We start from the raw sequence: 18,707 nt of genomic DNA on the forward strand, positions 1-18,707 counted from the left end.
CGAGTCTTCGCATTTCCCGACATTCTGCCACAACGGAATTATTTTCACATTATGCACAGGGAGGAGAATTTTGTTCCTAATGAACGTATTGCAGAGTTTTAATATGTGGGGGAAAACAAGTGGAAACCGGAACTTTCGTTCGCTTAATGACTACTCGGACCAATTAATCATCAGCGTTTTGCACTAACACATGCAAATGAATTCATCATGAATTCCAGGAGATTATCTTATAACAAACGAAACAGAACGGGCGTATAACGATGCTGAGCGCTTGTCGAAGAGTTGGAGAACGCATTAACAATATCTCTGCCCCGTTACGACGCAGTCGAGCTGAATGATATAATTTTATGATATCTTTTAGAAGAATTTCTCGCCGATGCTTCTCGCGGAGCACTGTTACAAGTTGTTCTATACACCTGCTTGAAACCGGCTCGCGGGCAGGTCTAGTGAACTCGATCGGATTCCGAGACCGGATTCCGCGAAACGACCGCCGCTGCTCCGATTTGTTTTTTCACGCTGAAATAACTTCTTCTAACTTATTTTCTCCATTTTTCTTTTTTTTCTCTTTTTTATGTATAACACCGAGGAAAAGAAGGATAAAAGAACCGCGCCACTGTTCGACCGTGAAGCATGCCTAATTGCTGATGTTTCTTTGAAGCCGTCCCCTTTTGCAAGCAGACCGACGAGAGTACAAGACAGTTTGCGGATCAGCGATGTCTACGATCGAATGACTGCCGATGTACGTCTGGATTCCCGTTGCGAATGATCTATGATAGAAGAGTCTTCATTTCGATGCCTAAATTGTCTATGCGTTGACCCGAAGCTACCAAGAATTTCGCAAGAAACTCGAGATCGCAACTAGAGGAATCTTCAGCTTTAATTGAGAAAGCTGTCCCCCTTAGAAATCGCGACGTGATGCCTCGGACAAAGTAAAGAAACTGATCGGTCCATGGTAAAAGTTACCACCCCGTTGTGCAAGAGAGACGCGTTGCGTTCGCAGGGAAAATTGTTCATATTCCAGATTTCTCCCGAGAAATCAATTCTCTAGCGACTTCAATACTGGTTTCAGCATTCTTTGCTAGCTCCGTCAAAGAGGTTACTAGGTTCCTCGGCGAGGTTATTCGAGCTTGGGGTCACCTTCCACCGATTCGTCGCGTTCGACGCGGATCTCGAGCTGTATCCTCCAACGCAGAGCTGTACCGCTGCGCTCGATGTCGATCGCTAGAGTTCGACGAACGTTTAAAAGCTTGGAACGGCCGGGGGCTCCGACGTGGCGCTCGCCGAATTTCTCGGCTTGCACACGCAACCGCTTTCGACCAGAACGTAATCTTGACCGGTCAAGGTCACCGGCCCAAGCGGAATCACCAGAAACAGGTACGGGACGTATGTCTGCGTGCATTCACCGTGGACCACGTCGCACTCTTTTGACCTGGAACAATGCGTTGATATTTGTATGCTATGCACTATGCCACAGGGAGAGCATTCCATCGGGTTGACGGAGAGAGAAAGAGGCAAGCCAAGATTCAGGATTCCTGGCAATTTACTCTTGGCCTGTGATACATCGTTACTTGGTAATCAAGTGGGTAAATACCGGTCCAAAAAGGCTTTAAAAGTAGGCTTCGTCTTGGCCAGACCTGCTCGGCCCACTGTGCTACATTCGAATCGGTGCAACTTACCAGTAGGTCTCGTTGAATTTCAATCGAACTCGTATCGCATGTATTTACAAATCACGACCAAACGTGCTAAGAAAGTAACAGTGGATAACGATCAGGCCTTGCCTCGATTTAATACTCACTCGCAAACTTCGAACACGACCTGCTGCAAAAGATCGGGGAACTTTTGCACGATCGTTACAGGTTGGCCGCTGGTTAAGCTGACTCCGTACATAGGCGCCGTGGTGTTATACCTTGTTTTGCATAATCTGGCCGGCGATCCGCATGTCTCCTTCGGGGAAAATGCTCTACCTGCAAACAAACATACCGTCCCATATAAAACAGGTAATTTATTGACATTTAGATCAGTAGTTCTGGCAGTTCTATTTGCCGCGGTGACCTAGAAACTCTGCAGCTTCTTTGCCCAACCCGTGCAAATGGACTTATACTCGGGAAAAATCGTGCGAAACGATTCACCACGGTTACTCGCAAAAAAGCGAAAAGAATTGGAAAAACGATCTCGGTAACGAGCACGAAGAAAAAGGTAACTTGTTTACGACATTGGCGCCCTTTCTTTGGAATTCTGTTCGTTCGTGTGTTCGAAACGACGAGTGGGTCGCCGGTGTCCCGTTATGAGCAGAACCAGCGATAACTGTATTGGCCGGATAACACGGTGCCTTATTACCGTCCTCCTGTACCAGCGAGCCATTATCTAAAGAAAGGAGTAATCGATTCCGGTAAACGATATCTCTCGGGCAGAGGCTAATGGATTTTTCGCGAGCACGAACGATAATCGTGATCTGACGAGCCACGAATTTCAACGGAATCTATCGAGCAAACTCGCGCAGCGGGTGTTGTGCATGGTTGGAATCGGGTTTTCGTGTCATAAGGACAACTGCATAATTCAAGGCTGTAAAGTGCCGGTACATCGCGCAACCGGTTGCTCTGATTTTTGTGGATTTTTTTAGTACGCTTCCGATGTCAAAAACGACTTCGAGGATGCTTCGCGATCGATCACGAGGCTGAACAATTTTCTTCAGACACCCGGTAAACGCTAATGTAACCTGGAAATAATCACGCATCTCAGACGTCGGATAGTTTTTATCGCTGGCATAAAAGTCGCACGACAGGAATTGTCCAAAGGAAGCGGTACTTTTTACAAAAACGCACGTTCTATCGTAAACATCTAAGAATATTAATCGAGATAACGGTCGAACGAGAAAATAATGTTTGCATATTACCAGGTGCGGCACAATAACCTCGTAAAGCGCACGTGAACGTTTGATAACACCCCGAAGGAGCAAGTGGAATAATTATGAGTTAATATCCGCCAGCAGGATATCGTGTACACATTGTTATACATATACGCGAAGGATCAATCGCGAGATAAATGAATTACGGAGGTTCGACGAGGATGTAGGTTATAGCTACTCGTAATTATTCGTGATTCAGGTAACCGGCTCGACTACTGTTGCGCTTCGAACAAGAGGGACAAGTTCGTCTTCCGCGTGTTTCCAAGCAAGCCACGTCCTCTGCTCGATCGTGATCCGTTAAACTTGCGTTTCGCGGCTGAATAGGAAACGTAGTTGTTTCCAAAACACGTTTCGAATGTAATCGTGAATTTCTCTGAGCGTAGCGGAAGGTCCTAATCTACTTTCCATGTAAAAGCAAGGATCTGTTGGCGAACTTACCATTCCGCGAGGATTCCGCGATCGAGTAATCTCCATGAGCGATCTTGTAATTGTGCAGCAGCGCCTGCCTCGTTAATTCAGGGTCGATCATTCGAGACTGATGAGACCTCGCCATTCGACTGCCCGCCCAAAGATTCTTGTAACTCCTCGATATCGCCGCTCTGCGGCAGTCGTTCGTTTTGATAACGGTATCGCGAGTAAAGCGGACATCTTACAAATTCCAACCGAGAACCTTATAAGAGAACACTTACGACGGGTACTGCATGTTATTTGGCCCTACGCAATCAGCTGGGTCCAGGAGCGCGTCTCCCCACACGTATTTCAAGCCCATCCCGTTCCCCTCGCATTTTTTGGCTCCGTACACGTGGGCACATGTCGTGATAACGAGAATCAGACCGAGGTACCTGGACATCTGAAATTACAAGAAAAGCCATGAGAATGACAAGCTTCGACGGACTAAACGAATTCGCTAATTCTGATTTAGGAACAATCGAGCAGTTCAATCGAAGAACTAGGATGGTCGCATTGCAACGACAATGACAATTTGTGCAGCGTAGAACGAAAGCGTGGAAATAGACAGATGGTCTCACGTATCGAGAGCCGTTGCAGAAACACGTATATTAATGAAAGCTAATTACGTTGGCGAGCAACATCTCATGAATAAAACAATCGCGAGTAGCGTTCGACTAGGTCCCGTGCAATAGAACACGTTGTCACCGCGACAAAGGAAGGTGTGAGTGAGCGCGGTCTTGGAACTCGAGTTCGCACGAGGTCAAGAGCAAAAGTAAACGACACTGGCTCTGGACTGTGACGTGTCGTATAAAAATCCACCTAATGGTGCTTCGCATATCGACCCAACTCTTCTTCTACCTGTACTTCTCATCGCCGACACGCGTGTAATCATGGTATACACAGCGGCACACTTTTGCGTTATTATTCTATAATTCCGTGAACGTTTGACGATTAGTTTCCAGTCGTTATGATCATCTGCTTCTGCAACTTCGCCGGGAGAGCTTTCGTTCCACGGGCTGGTAACGCGAACAGCCACGATGGCAAAGAAACGAGCAAACTTTTTTCCCTTTCGAGCCTCACGAACGATGAAAATCGTCCAGACGACGCGAGAGAGTGACGACCGTGCGCAATTAAGAATAACAATTAGCGAGCGTGCGTAACCAATATGAAACCACGTATAGAGTTTGGGGTTTCTAGGTTGCCAGGTCCATATAACTTCCGCTATATGTGTTTCTCGTCGTCAATCAAACACGAGTGAAAGCAACACGATAGTGTACTGCTAATAGCACTCAGTTTCGAGTACTTAGTAAGCTACGCGGCGACATTGTACACGAGCATCGACGTGCAATCTAGTTTTTGGTCATTCGACCAGTGGATTCGACGATTCAAAGTCGAGAAGAAAAATCAACGTGGCAGAAAATTGCGGTCTGCTGTTTAGCCAAGTGATAAATTGCGCGTGGGAAAAGGAAAGGAAGAAAATCATTAATGGGTAGCACTCAAGGCTGGTCATTGGCCGTGACTAGTATCGCGCATCTATTTCTTCAGGAAGCATTGCCCACTTTTAACATTCGTTCTTTCTACACCGTAGGGAACATAACTGAGACGTGGTCATAATTCATTCGCCGGGAGTAATATCTCCTATATTTATATTATCTCGTCTGAGTCGGCTACGTTGATTATTTCGTGACTAGAAATCGCAGTGCACGTTCATTTTTGCCCGTCAGTCGATTAGAAGCGGTGCAAAAGAAACGTAAGCGCGGATTTGTCGGTTATTCGGTCTTTCCTGGTTCTCCATTGATCGGGTAATCACACGCGAGTCACGGTGCTTCAGCGCCGAAGCTTTTCGAACAAGTCGGCCACCACGCGGTATAATTGCTGCGTGATATTGATCGCGCGATAAAGGCGTTCGAATAAGTATCTATGGGATACCATGGTCGCGTCTTAGTGGATTACATAACGGCGTTCCTGCGAAAAAGATGAGACCGAGTCGAGAAAGACGTGAGAATCAGCTGAACTTGGAAGATCGAGGTCTTCCACGGGTTCGCGCATTCGCCGGTAATTTAGGATCAGCAATAACTTCTCACGTCGTTAGGAGCTTTTTTTCCCAGTAGTCGTGGAGCGAGTACTGTTAATATGCTAACACGGCGCGAAAATAATTAACAAGCTATCTCCGATCGTGGAAACAGTCGGTCGAATTGAAACGGAGCTTGTCTAGGCAGAGCTGTGAATCAACTTCGAGGAAGTTGCAGCGATTAGACGTAATACGAGAATTGGTAGGTGAAACAGAGTGGACGAAACACGACGAAGGATAAAAGCTTTAAAAGAACTGAACTTCCGGCAGTCAGCATAGGATTCCTCGTGGACCATGAGCGTGTCATGCGGTTGGTTCTAACGGTAAAGATGAATCGTCCAAAACGCTCGGTCGCTCTTTATCGAGTATACATTTACTCATCCTTGGTCTCCGTTAACGGTACAATCATTTCGGTGTTTCGTATCATGAATAAATTATTATAACTGTCGGGGCTTGTTACGTATTTGAAATTCCTCTTCTCCAGCCTCCGCATTTATCGCGAAGATTTCATAGTCAGGGACTCATTATCGCTTTCACGTGACATAGCACAGGCTCTAGTAAATCGTCGAGTATTCGATGGCGATTTAAGTCCCATGGGTTTGTACAGTGTGCGATTATTCTTTCTCTTTTCATCGTGACGAGAGCAATGTACTTGATGATGAAAGAGGAAAAGAAAAAGGAAACACTGCGATCCTGACGAAGAAACGTGGTGATCGAAAAGCACAAGGGAACAATGAGAAAGATTGGAATGCAATTTTGTAACGAGTATAACTCGGGAAAAAGTTAGCTCGGGGCAGCGTGTCTAAACTGTGTGCGTTCGCCCCGGATTTTAAAGCTTCGCGTAATCTTGGCATCCGTAGTACTTGAACTTGACCATGATAATCACTTTCAGGATGCTCCGCTATTTGCATACTTGGAATATTTTCCAAACTCGATCTTAGTTTCCTCTGCTCTAGAAGAATAACGTGTATTCGTTATACGATTGCACGTGTCAATGTTCCGTTAAAAGAATCAAAAACGCGAGTTTTGATCGGAGCTGAGACCAAGCGAGACGAATTGAAATTCAAATCTCGACATCCTAGTTGCTTAAATTAAACGAAATGAAATAAAATGCGAGAGAGCACCGAGGGTTGATGAACTTCTTAAGTAATTTTTTACATATCACTTTTTAACGTTAGGATTGACGATGGAACGATGAGAATTTGCGATTAATATCTGTTACAGCCTACAGGATGTCACTCACCGTGAGGAAGACTGTTTCTATCACTGTGCGTTTGAATCCTTTTCTCGGCCCGTTCGACAATACGACTGTCCGCGTTACATGAAGCGATCGAAATGTTGGGGTGTAGGAAGGAACAGGATTAGAACGAGGGCACACGAGTTCCTTAAACACTGTTCATGTCACCACACCGGATGTCGTGGGGTCGAACACCTCCGTCCTCACAGGTGGATGTCCAGAGGTTGACTGTAGAATCGTAAGTAACCGCTCTCTGTGCTCTGGTAGAGCCGGGGGAAAAGAGGGGATGAGAGGAAGAATATCGGCCCCTATTTTACCTCGAAACCTTTTTTCTCTCATTGGAGAAAAAGCTTGAAGAAGGAAATGAAAGAGGGTAACTGAGCACGCCCCCCTTTTCCGCCGCGTTTCGCCAAAAACGTTTAACCACTTTTCCATTAGCAGTCGATGCTCCACGGGGTATCATTTTTGATATAAAAATATTATCAGCGATCATTTCAACGATTAGAAATATCACTGAAACAGGATGCGAGGGCATAAGGTCGAAATAAGAACGCAATCGATAGAAACACATTGTCTTTATAGTTGTTCCATGACAATGCATTGCAAAGTACACGTATCTTTAAATAAACGACGATGAAGTGCAACAGATTTTGTGTGCCCGAAATTATACGTATTGGTATTACTTTTTTATTCATCTGATTGCAATTCAATGTATTAAATCGTTTGTATGTCGCGTATATGTATTATATATATTATATAGATTCATATAAAGACTCTGTCGTTGGAAGAAATTTATAATTTTTATTCGAACATCACTTTGTAAACCGTTTTGCAACTCTTGCCGGATGAACACCGATATGCTCTCGACATCTTATTGCTAATTATAAAAACAGCAATGTCAAAACACATTTCTGTTTACAATTAAATGCTATATCACATCGAGAACATATCCGCGGAAAATCCTTTCTTAACAGGCTTCATAATAAAAGTGAGAATCATTGAAGCAACATCTTTCACCTAAGCTTTAATGACGACGTATGTAAATGACGTATGCCGATCTTCCTATTAATTCTAGGAACGATAAATTTATGAAATATGTTACATATTGCAAATAGACAACATTCATTAATTTTTAACACAATAGTTTGTCAATGTCGAAGTATCATCAATAATTTATACTACAGGTATTAAAATAAGTGATAGAGGTTTCTGTCGGACATAGTCGAATTGCAGTCTTATAGATACCAATTGTTAAAAAGAAACTACGTGGAAATGACTGACAGAATAAAAATTCGACAATTTTACGTAATAGTAAAGTTGTATACTATCCCACGTAATTTCGTAATAACCGAGTACAACGGTGTTAATGTCGTGACTTTAAAAATCCTAATCAAGTGCCTTAAAGTAAGCTTACAGGCGCTTAATTCTTGTATGCGTTTACTTAACTAAATATATATAAGCTAATAATATTAAAACATGTTCATTTATATTTTACAACAGCTTACTCAATCGTCAAACTTAATAGAATTGACGCTAGTATCTATTTGACCGCCGCGGTAGCTACCACGTTTTTTCTTCGTCTTTTCGTGACGAAATAACTTGCCTCTCGTGAACTTGAGGTCCTGATTCGCTTTCTCTCCCCAAGAACCACGAGCACCTCTCTGTTGAAAAAAAAAAATGATATTTTCACTTACCATGTTAACGACTATGTGGATACCGGACTATTTGGAACTAACTACCCCTCACCTTTATACATAAATCCTACCATCAATCGTCAAACGTTATCTTTTTGTTTTGTGTCGGTGTGTTTTCGAATGATCTTTTTCTATCAAAACCACCCCCCCTGCCGCCTCTAAATCCACCGCGACCGCCTCTTTCACCATCACCCCATGATTTCCTAACTCCGTCAAATTTACCCCCTTCGCTATCGTTTCCAGCCCATGACCTCCTGTTATCGAAACCACCTCTGAAATTTCCTCGACCTCCTCTGAAACCACCTCTACCTCCCCTATCACCTCCACCGCGACCACCTCTATCGCCACCACCACCGCGACCGCCCCTATCGCCGAAGCCGAAGCCGCCGCGACCTCCCCTATCACCACGACCTCCTCTATCACCGCCGCCGAAACCCCCCCTAAATCCACCACGACCAAAACCACCTCTGCCACCGCCACCGAATCCACCCCTTCCATCATGTTTCTTAAAACCACCCTCTTCCTGATCGTCTTCCTAGAACAAAAGGGAAACTCAGGTCAATCGCCGTATTTCTATATAGATCAAAACATATTTTTTTGAGCATTTTTCTTTTTTATTTCGATTTTTCCTTTAAAAAGTCTTTTTGTTAAAAAAAAAAAACAAACAACAACAACATTTAAAAGTAGTTGGCGAATACACGGAAAATCTACGGGAAATGCACGGAAACATGGTCTCAAGCTTTTACAACACGGCGAATGACCTGTGTTTTGCAAATGTTTCCAAGCATTTACCTTTGCTTCAAAAGAATTGTTTGCCAATTTGGGATCCAACGCTACATCTTCGTTCTTTACGCGACGAAATGGAGTATTTTTTGCTTGCTAAACATAAAATTTTATAAATAAAAATGTTCCTTTTCGTTTTAGACAAATACATTAAATATGATAATTATTACCTTATCACCATTGAAGCTACTGTTTGCCTTTACAAAATTACTGTAGTTATTTTTTTGAATTTTTGCAGCAGGTTTTTCTGTATCATCTTCATCCTGGCCTTGCTCTATTTCCTTGTGTTTCCTTTTTTCACGTTTAGATGCCTTTTGTGTTGGTAATTTCATTTGTTTTCCTTCACTAGAATCATTTTCCTCTAAATCTGATCCTTTTTTAACCGGAGTTGATTTTGCAGTAGATTTAGCAGTTTTTGGTTTTTCATCTTCCGATGAATCTGAATCAGAGTCTTCGCTAGATGATTCTTCTTTAGATGCAGCTTTTGTTGTTGGCTTTTTAAGTATAGGTGCTGGTGTCTTGACTGGCCCTTCGTTTTCAGACTCATCCGAATCCTCAGAACTGGACTCATTTTTCTTTGCTGCCAGTTTTGCTGCAGGTTTCATTCCTGGCTTTTCATTTTCATCCTCATCAGAATCATCGGAATCGTCACTAGAAGATTCTGCTTTCTTAGTTACAACAGTGTTAGTTGGTGTTACCAATTTAGCAGGTGCAGGTTTTTTGGTTGGTGGTTCTTCTTCACTGCTATCTTCACTGGAAGAAGACTCTTCCCTCTGAGCATGTACTTTTTTGGTAGCTGCTACTGTTGGTAGAAAAGCAGGTTTTTTGGCCGCTGTTTCTTCTTCACTACTATCTTCACTAGAGGACTCTTCCTTCTTGTCTGGAATTTTTTTCTTGGTTACCGGTGTTGGTGGATGAGCAGCCTTTTTTGCTTGTAATGCTTCTTCATCGCTACTTTCTTCGCTAGATGACTCTTCCTTTGTTACTGTGACTGTAGGCTTTGTTGGCAAACCTTTGTTTAGCTTTCCAGCTTTGGTTGCTTTCTTTTGGGCAGTAGGAGTTTCTGTTTCTTTCTTGTGCTGTCCAGCTTTTTCTTTTTTCTTTTCTTGGACAGGCTTAGAAACTTGCTTTGCAACTGGTATTATTGCAGGAGTTTGTGTCGAAGAATCATCAGAATCATCGCTCGAAGATTCCTGCTTTTTAACAACCTTAGCAGGGGTAGCAACTGGTTTAGCTTTAATTGGTGGCTGAGGTTTGACATTCTCTTCTTCTGAAGAGTCATCAGAATCATCACTGGAGGACTCTTCTTTCTTTTCTAATGTTTTTATTACAGGTGTGGTAGGTGTTGGCTTTTTTAATACTGGCTTAACTGGACTTTCTTCTTCATTTTCACTGCTGTCCTCGCTTGAAGATTCATTTTTACTAGTTTTAACTTTTGCTTGAGGTACAACAGTGGTTTTTGTACTAGTTTTTGCGGAAATATTTGCTTTAGATACTTCCTCACTATCTGAATCAGAATCATCCGAAGATTCCTGTGCCTTAGATACTTCCGTTGTTTTAGGCATTGATAATGCTTTTGATTGTATTTTGGAGGTTTCTTCTTCATCTTCCGAAGAGCTTTCATCTGAATCTTCTTTTTTCTTTACCGGTACAGCTTTGGATGGTACTTTGACAATATTTTTATTCTTTGCAGCTGCTTTTGGTGTTGGTTTTTCATCTTCGCTGGTGGTATCCTCTGAAGAAGCTTCATTCTGTTTATTTTTCGTTGTTGTATTAATCATAGCTTTACCATTTATTTGTGGGACCTTTTTGGGTGCTTCTTCCTCACTGTCTGAACTTGAATCTGAACTACTATCTTTAGCTTGTGCTTTTACATTTAACTTTCTTGGAGATGTCTTTTGAAAGTGTTGCAATACATCTTGTATCGTTGGTGCACCTTTTGGGAGTACAGGCTGAAAAGGAAATAGGCGAACATGAATGGAGGTCATATTATCTTTACGATTACGTGTTATTTTGTATTTTCTGCACAAATAACACATGAATAAAAATATTAATTAATTTGCACATAACGGCTAAAGGTGATGAAAGACAAATTTTATTGTAACATAAATTCGAAATGTAAAATAACGAAAATATCTTGCCCACGTGGTACGACCAAATGGCGGTACTTCTTGTACCGCATGGCCATTGGCAAGTTGAAAATCGATCAACTACTGTATATACGTAAAATCTTTTTATAACCTTACCGCTTTTGTTTTCTTTTGAAAAACCTTTGCTAGCGATGCGTCTTTTTTTAATAAATAGTCGTATACAAGGGCAGAGACACTCAGTTCTTCAGCGGATGCCATGATGGACGCGTGCAAAGATCTTGAAAAATTAGCTGCAATTGGATGCACGACAATCACACACTTTCCGTTCTCATGAGTATGGCGCTACAGTCGAGCATAAGTTACATCGCATGAAGATGCATTAGTCTCGTATAGTAACTTCCTACATTTATAGTACATTTTGGAACACATTATCCTGTTTCAATTTCTGATTGGAAATGAATTTGTTTCGATTAATTTAAACGTATTTTCGATTGTTCTATCATTTGTGTTTATTTAGTCAATTATTTATTTTTGCGATACAAAATTTTGAACATATTTCTTGTAATTTAATTGAATATATGTTCAATTATCTGTTTCAAATCATGTTAAATATCGGTTTATTTTACGAACATAGCCAAGGACTTACAAACTTTTCCACTATTTTCTGATTGGTGAAATATCAGTCAGTACACCGCTATTGGATATTTTTAAAATGATAAACCGGCTTTGTTGTAACCTGTAAAGTGTTAGTTATTTAAACGGAAATATACTTTATTTAATTACATTTCGCGGTAATTGTTTGAAAATTATGACAGAAACTCAGCAAAAAACAAAGTGTATTACGCTGAAAGGATCTGCAGAGCTGGTTAAAGAATATCTTCGTAAGCTGATAATTTTTACTCCATTTTTATATGCCATCATTGAACGTTAGTCCGAATTTTATCGCAATTCATTATCATATGTATTTTGTTTCTCTTCATCGTAGTTTATGGCGTTAATAGTATTTTGTACCAAAGAGGCATTTATCCGCCAGAAACGTTTGAACAAGCCGAACATTTTGGTTTATTTGTTTTAATGTCAACGGATGAAAAGATCAAAGCATTCTTGGATACTGTCCTTGGCCAGATTCAAGAATGGCTTATTCAACGAAAAGTACAAAAGATAACGCTTGTTATAACGAATGTGAATACCAAAGAAGTTTTAGAAAAGTGGGATTTCAAAGTGGATTATGATGGTCAAACATCTAATGCCAATAATGATAATGTAAATAATGGTCTTCCTGAAGTGGGTACAAAAGATGTGAAGATTATACAGAAAGAGATACGCGAAGTCATACGTCAGATCACAGGTAACTTGTCATATTTGTGAATTTTAAGGTCGTATATCAGAATAGTTTTTAATTAGTAAAGTGCTATAATTTGATCCATTGTTTCTGTTATGTTTCAGGTACAGTAAGCTTCCTTCCATTGTTGGATTGTATTTGCTCGTTTGACATTTTGACTTATACTGTTCCTGACTGTGGTATTCCTAGAGAATGGAATGAAACGCAACCAGTGTTTATCGCAAACAGTCAGGAAGTACAGTTAAGATCATTTTCAACTTCTATCCATAAGATGGAAACTATAGTTAGTTATAAGAATATTTAGGTTCACATGTTTTATCTTTGATAGTTGAAATTGTACAAACGAAACATACATTTACTTCGCTCTTTTAGCAATATTAAATGTCAAAGACTGGTATTCCAATTTCTATTTCCGCTATAAGTGGCCATATCGTTTTTAAAGGTAACATATGCGACGATTATTATTATTATCTACAAAGAATTTTATATGAATATATATTTTCACATAACTTTAGTAGTTGATCAACTCATTTCGCGAAAAGTCTCCGACTCCGATAGTCCTGATATTCTGGATTCCTGTTTCTTCTTCCTACCGTAAGGATACACATCCCAATTCCACATCTAGATATCGATATTCTAATTTGTGGTTAGGGAAAGAAACATAATTGACTATTACACTTAACACAGGAATTATATTATTTTACTTGGCAAAGCATGAAAGATACGACTAGAATAAAATATTTTTCGTGTTTGACGTTCGTCATATACCAAATCGCAAGTAACATCGTTAGCATTACATAAATATTCTTAAGTGTACAAGTGCTCCAAATTTATCGAATACTTCGTTCTGTTTCTTTCATTTTTCTTTTTCTTTTCGATGTCACGATTCACCGTTAAAGAATGTTACAGTAATACACGAATGTGGAAACGAAATCTCGAAACGGATAAATGCGGAACGAAAATACATTATTCGGGAGCACGTACACGTTGACTAGGCATCTCTCGTTAGGTGTAAGTAATTGCGGCGGATTCGAACCATATCTTTTTCGATGCGCTTTCAAACGAAATTCAATACAAATCTCGTGTCTCGCGTAAACTTTTCCTCCTTTCATTTTTACTTTTATTTCATTTCGCGATGTCGAATAATTGGTATTTTGGTCGTAACACTCTCGTTCTTGGTACCTATCGTACCCGACCTCTTCGATCGAGATCGAAGACCATGTTAGGAAACATCAACAGCGGCTTATGCTTCGTTAATACTTGCAGCGTTCGTTTCTCCTTTATGACAATTTCGCTATTAACTCGTTAGTACTTCGTGCTGCTAGAGTTAACCATACGATCCATAGTGCACTTTGTTCGCTATCAGACGATCGCGGAACGTAACGCGTTCCTTGCCACGCGTCGTACAAAACGAATCGTTTGATCGGCCCTCTTCTTCAAAACTAACATTACTTAACTTTCGAGAACAAGGCAAGCTTGCTTGCTTCCGCGTGCGCTCGCTCACGCGTTTCACGCTCATGATCACGTCCGATCATTTCGAGGGCGGACGGCACGTTCGTAATAATCTTTAATGCGCAAGCTGTACGCTGTTAAATCTCGCCTAGACTAGATTTGCTTCGGTTTCTCTGGTTAGTCTTACACACTGCAAAAGCTGCTGGAAATACGTTGAAGTTTATAAACATTCTAATTCGACTGATCCGCCGTCACTGAGAAATCCGAACTGTGACTGAAAACCTTCCTCGTTACTTTAAACCGTAGTTTGTCCGTTCTATCACTCGTAATGATCGCTAAGAGCTAGAAGAGCCGGGAATTGACAGATTCGTTTGGTCGTGACGAAAAGTAAGCACAGCACCGCGGATCAGAACGAGTCATGTTTCTATAACGTTGCGCGATAATCTTTCCGAGTATCGTCGAAACGCGTCTCCTAGTAAAAACATTGAAAAATAAATAACGCGAAATAATATACAATATTTTACAGTAGCGCTTAGTATTATCCGTGATAGGGCGATTCCCGCGGATCGGTAGCAGATATTCCATTGACTTCCGTAGGAATTAAAAAAAGAAAGAAAAGAAATAAAAGGGAAACGTTCCGGAAGTGGATTGGCCGCATTTCCGTTCGATGCGATCCTGGCACAGGATGATCTCGTTACGGGGCTGACGTTAACGATAATGATCGACGATCGTCTATCGGTAATTAACTATCATCGTCGTTGGTACAATCGTTCGCACGCGATCATCGTTCCGCGGCCCTGTTTCACTCGGCCGGCAAAATCGACGCGTTCATTTCTCAGCCCTCGTAAATACTGTGCAACGCTATGCACACCTCGAGTTCTCTCATTTATACACCTCTACTTAAGTTTACTTTGGACTAATCGCTATATTCGATTTACGATCGTTTTATGCGTAAAATATCATAAAATACATTCCTCTTTTGTTCGCTATGATTAGGCACGCCGTTCCGTTCCGGTGTCGACGCGCCTAGTGTTATCCTCTTGAATTTTATTTCGGTAAGAGCGGAGTGAAAAGAAATGTGGAATCTGCCAGACAGTAGCGTGACAACGATGTTCGAATAATCGTGACGGATTCGAAGATCGAGATTACGGGTGGGTCAGAATTTTGACACGGAGATTCGACACAGGACGAAACGGCGCGCCATCGATGACTCACGATGACTTTCATACAAATCGTTCGATAGGTACGAGCGACGAAATGAATTTGTAACGAAAAAGCACGGCGGCACTAGTAAGCTTGCACGGACATCATACGCTGCCACGACTTTCTTCTCTTCCCAAAAAGTCTCTGATATATCGCTAGAATGGCAATGTATTTCCTCTTCTCTCGCGAAAGAACGCTGGAACACTGTTCACTCGTTCGTTCGACAACTATCTATATGTAATCCTTTATAGCTCTAAAATGTAAAAAGTAAGCGTGCGTGTGTTGCCCGATCGATGGAAACGCGAAACACCCTCGCGATCGGTGCCAACTTTCGTCCCGGTAGCCTCGGCCAATGTCTCGAGGAACATTTCGCTCGTTACCCCTTCGTCTTCTTTTTCTCTTCTTAACGAGTAACTCGCCCGTCGTTATCGTCGTCTTTACCTTGATTATCAACGCGCCTTGTTTTCCACCCGCGTACTCCCGCTACTATTTTCTTTTTCTCTTGCCCTTTCCGCCGACGACCGTTTCGGCGAGGCCAATCGAGGCCGATATTACGATTCGACGACGGTGTGCAGCGAAAATGCAATTACTCGTTCGCTGTCGAGGCGTAACAATTCTTACGGCGATGCTTGCCGCGAGCTCCGTTAATTAAAGTGCCCGCCCGATTTCTCCAACCCCGGCGTAATAACGCGACCGCCCTTGTCGCAGACGGAAAAGTAGAGCCACAAACGAGCCCGGTCGACCAATTTCCACCCGGTTTCTCGATTTTTGCTTTTACCCAGCCGAGAATAAACCACCGGCTCGCGTTTCGATCGATCGGTACTCGACGTACACACCGCACGCGTACACACGCTGCTCAAAGGGGATACAAGGAATACTTTGTACAAGAGCGTCCTGGACGCGTCTGAACGTACGCTTCGACGAACCGTGTCGCTCGAAGGAGGACCGAGGAGCGTCTTTTCACGGCAACTTTGCTCCAGATTCGGAACACCTGGCCGTTCCTCGAGGCAGTGGTTCCCGTCGGTGAATCAATCGCGAGCCGTTCCCCGATGCTTTCCCGTTGATTTTGCAAACGAGGGAGACAGGTGTTCGGCGACGTTCGATGAAACTTCCATTCCACGGGATAAAAATGTTTCCGAAATTGCCCGAGCCCGCGTCAGTCCGCGCAATTACGTCTCTGCCTCGAAGACATCGGCTGCCGCGTAGGAAGACTCGTTGATCCCGGAAATCCTATTACAAGATCCGGGATCGGCCGTGTCGTGCCTTTCTTCCAGCAATCCCGTAAAACGAAATCGTCGCGTCCACGTGGTGTTCTAACGATCCGCACGTGCTTGCGGATAAGGTTTACGACGTCTTCCCCGTTTCTTTTTTCCTCACTGTCCCTTCCTTTACCTGTCGCGTTCTTTTGCTCGCTGCAAATCTCCCGAGCGACGAGACGTTCGAAAAAGAAAGGAAAACACGGATTTGCCGCTCGCTTTTAAGAAAGATTACAGGATATTCGATGATGCGGAAAACATCGAAAGATGATGTTACCTGTCACTCTCTCCCTCTCTCTCTCTCTCTCTCTCTCCCTCCCCCCCTCTCTCGATAATGATATACGAAAGAAAAATCGATACTCGTTCCCGTGTTCCGAGCTGCATTTTAATTTTCGATACGCGTGAATGATCGACGAGCGGAACGGTGATCTCGTGGGAGAAAATTAAAGCTGCTGGAACATGCCGTGCGAACCATTAGAGAAAGGGGAAAAAAATATAAAAAAGAAATAAATAAAACATATCTCGGCAAATACGGTTCACACTCGTGGGACTAAAATTTGATTTAGCAGCGATAGTTTTGCTCGTGTCGCTGGTTCGCGGGCAACGTTTCTCGCGTTTCTCGCATTTTCAATCGGAAAAACAACGGAAACACAGAAGGAGGGAAAACTCGTTGTTTTCGAACGTCGAATTCAGCTGCGATTCTTTTTTCGTCCGTGAACACGGTGTTTCCATCCGATGGCGACTCTTGTTCTTCGAGATCCTCCGTTCCTCGTGCTTGCTATTGGACGATGTCGAACCACTCGACGATGCTCTGCAACGAAAAAGAAATTTCGATCGATTAAAAGGAGTTTCCCCTCGGTGTGTATTCAAGTCGCGAGTCGGCAGAGCCGGGCCGGCCTCCATTGCCGCGATATTCTACGGCTGCAATTTAAAGGGCGCCATGGCGGACAAGGTAAACCGGGGCTCAAAGAAATTAAGCTGGAAGCTAAATTAGCGGTTTTACGGTGATCTTGCCGCGTCTGCGGGTCAATCAAATATTCAACAGTTAAAACGAAACTACCAGGTAGCCGGCGTTGATTCATTTATCCTGGCAAGTCCTCCGGCAATTTCTCATTTCGAACGAAACGGAAGGCGAGCTCCTCTGTTTTCCCCGGAACTTTCTTCTCTTCCGTGGTGTTGTTTCCACGCGGCTGTTACTCCGTAGCCCTTCTCCTTTGTACCATGGACGAAGCATCGTTCAGAAGGATCCTCTGTGCAACCCTCTTTCTTCCTTCGCCCACCCTATTTGCCCCCTACCCTCGTTCCCGCGCGTAGATTCATCTTTATCTCGACGCGGCTCACCCTCGTGGATATTCGGTATAACAGAACGTCACTGCTGCCTCTCCTTTCTGCCCGCTCTTCGACAAACGAGCGGCTTAAGGTAGCTAATGGAATCGACCTAGCCAGAGCGATAGTTTATCCCGTCTCCGCTTTAACGAGCGAACCGAATGGAAATTCCATTTCTCCGATCTGCTATACCGATTATTCCTGCCAGCCGTCCTTCGCCACACGGATCATTGCAGTCTATGTTCCTATTATGTTCCTATTATGTTCCTATTATCCCTGAGACAGACGTGGAATAAGAAAGTCGAAAGTTCTTACCCAGTTCGGTACGATCATGGAGGAGGAATCGACGTTGCCCAGCCGGGAGGACGTAGCTTGGCGTATCGGAAGGGCTTCCGTTCAACCGGAAAAGTATGCTCCCCGAGGTGAATTCGAGCAGATTAGTCGACGATGTGGAGTTGTCGACGATCCAGGATGCGGGATGCGCGTGGATGACGTTGGTCGGCGAATCGCTTCATCTCCTGGGGCTCTCCTGTGGCAGCAAGTGGCCGTCGAAATTATTCGTGGGCCGCGAAAGGCACCGGTGCTTCCTCCTCTCCCGGACTTTCCGGCCTAATTAGTCCGGTTCTATTAAGTTTATCTGGGGGCATCAGGGTCGCCAAGTTCCTCGAGGAACTAACGCCGTAGGAGGAAAGTTCGGTCAACGGGCGGGAAGATAACTCTGGACTAAGTAGCGAATGATTAAGCTGGAACACCGTAGATCGTATGCTACCGCAACCCTCGTTCCATCTACGCCCGACGTTCGGTAACAATTAGACGGTTTTAACGATTCCACGGAATGGCGATTCTTAAAGAGCTCGCTCCGTAGGGGACGGCTCTCGAATTCTCGTCCGGGAACATG

The 18,707-nt window shown here is 43.2% G+C and overlaps 3 protein-coding genes across 5 annotated transcripts; 1 reads left to right on the forward strand and 2 right to left on the reverse strand.

The window, feature by feature from the left end:
• Window positions 1-869: 869 nt before the first annotated feature.
• On the reverse strand, window positions 870-7,171 carry LOC108556094 (uncharacterized). The gene is made up of 5 exons (XM_017912043.1): window positions 7,163-7,171; window positions 3,595-3,755; window positions 3,344-3,504; window positions 1,796-1,964; window positions 870-1,429 (listed from the first exon to the last, which is right to left on the reverse strand). Exons 2-5 carry the CDS (start codon window positions 3,753-3,755, stop codon window positions 1,240-1,242), a joined length of 681 nt encoding a protein of 226 aa, XP_017767532.1. The 5' UTR covers window positions 7,163-7,171; the 3' UTR covers window positions 870-1,239.
• Window positions 7,172-7,313: 142 nt separating this feature from the next.
• Window positions 7,314-11,565, reverse strand: Nopp140 (nucleolar and coiled-body phosphoprotein 1). 3 transcript variants are annotated; one of them, XM_017912042.1, is made up of 4 exons: window positions 11,387-11,565; window positions 9,311-11,092; window positions 9,150-9,236; window positions 7,314-8,324 (listed from the first exon to the last, which is right to left on the reverse strand). In XM_017912042.1, exons 1-4 carry the CDS (start codon window positions 11,486-11,488, stop codon window positions 8,169-8,171), a joined length of 2,127 nt encoding a protein of 708 aa, XP_017767531.1. In that variant the 5' UTR covers window positions 11,489-11,565; the 3' UTR covers window positions 7,314-8,168. The 3 variants fall into 3 exon arrangements, with proteins under 3 accessions (XP_017767531.1, XP_017767530.1, XP_017767529.1); XM_017912041.1 differs by lacking the exon at window positions 9,150-9,236 and adding an exon at window positions 8,410-8,892 and having other exon boundaries at window positions 8,250-8,324; XM_017912040.1 differs by lacking the exon at window positions 9,150-9,236 and having other exon boundaries at window positions 8,287-8,892.
• Window positions 11,566-12,038: 473 nt separating this feature from the next.
• On the forward strand, window positions 12,039-12,876 carry mad2 (mitotic arrest deficient 2). The gene is made up of 3 exons (XM_017911957.1): window positions 12,039-12,111; window positions 12,216-12,578; window positions 12,677-12,876. The coding sequence occupies exons 1-3, from the start codon at window positions 12,039-12,041 to the stop codon at window positions 12,874-12,876; spliced, it is 636 nt and encodes a 211-aa protein (XP_017767446.1).
• The last annotated feature ends 5,831 nt before the right edge of the window (window positions 12,877-18,707 follow it).

Source organism: Eufriesea mexicana, unplaced genomic scaffold (genome assembly GCF_001483705.2).
Source record: "Eufriesea mexicana isolate 0111107269 unplaced genomic scaffold, ASM148370v2 scaffold294, whole genome shotgun sequence".
In the NCBI taxonomy this organism is placed as follows: domain Eukaryota; kingdom Metazoa; phylum Arthropoda; class Insecta; order Hymenoptera; family Apidae; genus Eufriesea; species Eufriesea mexicana.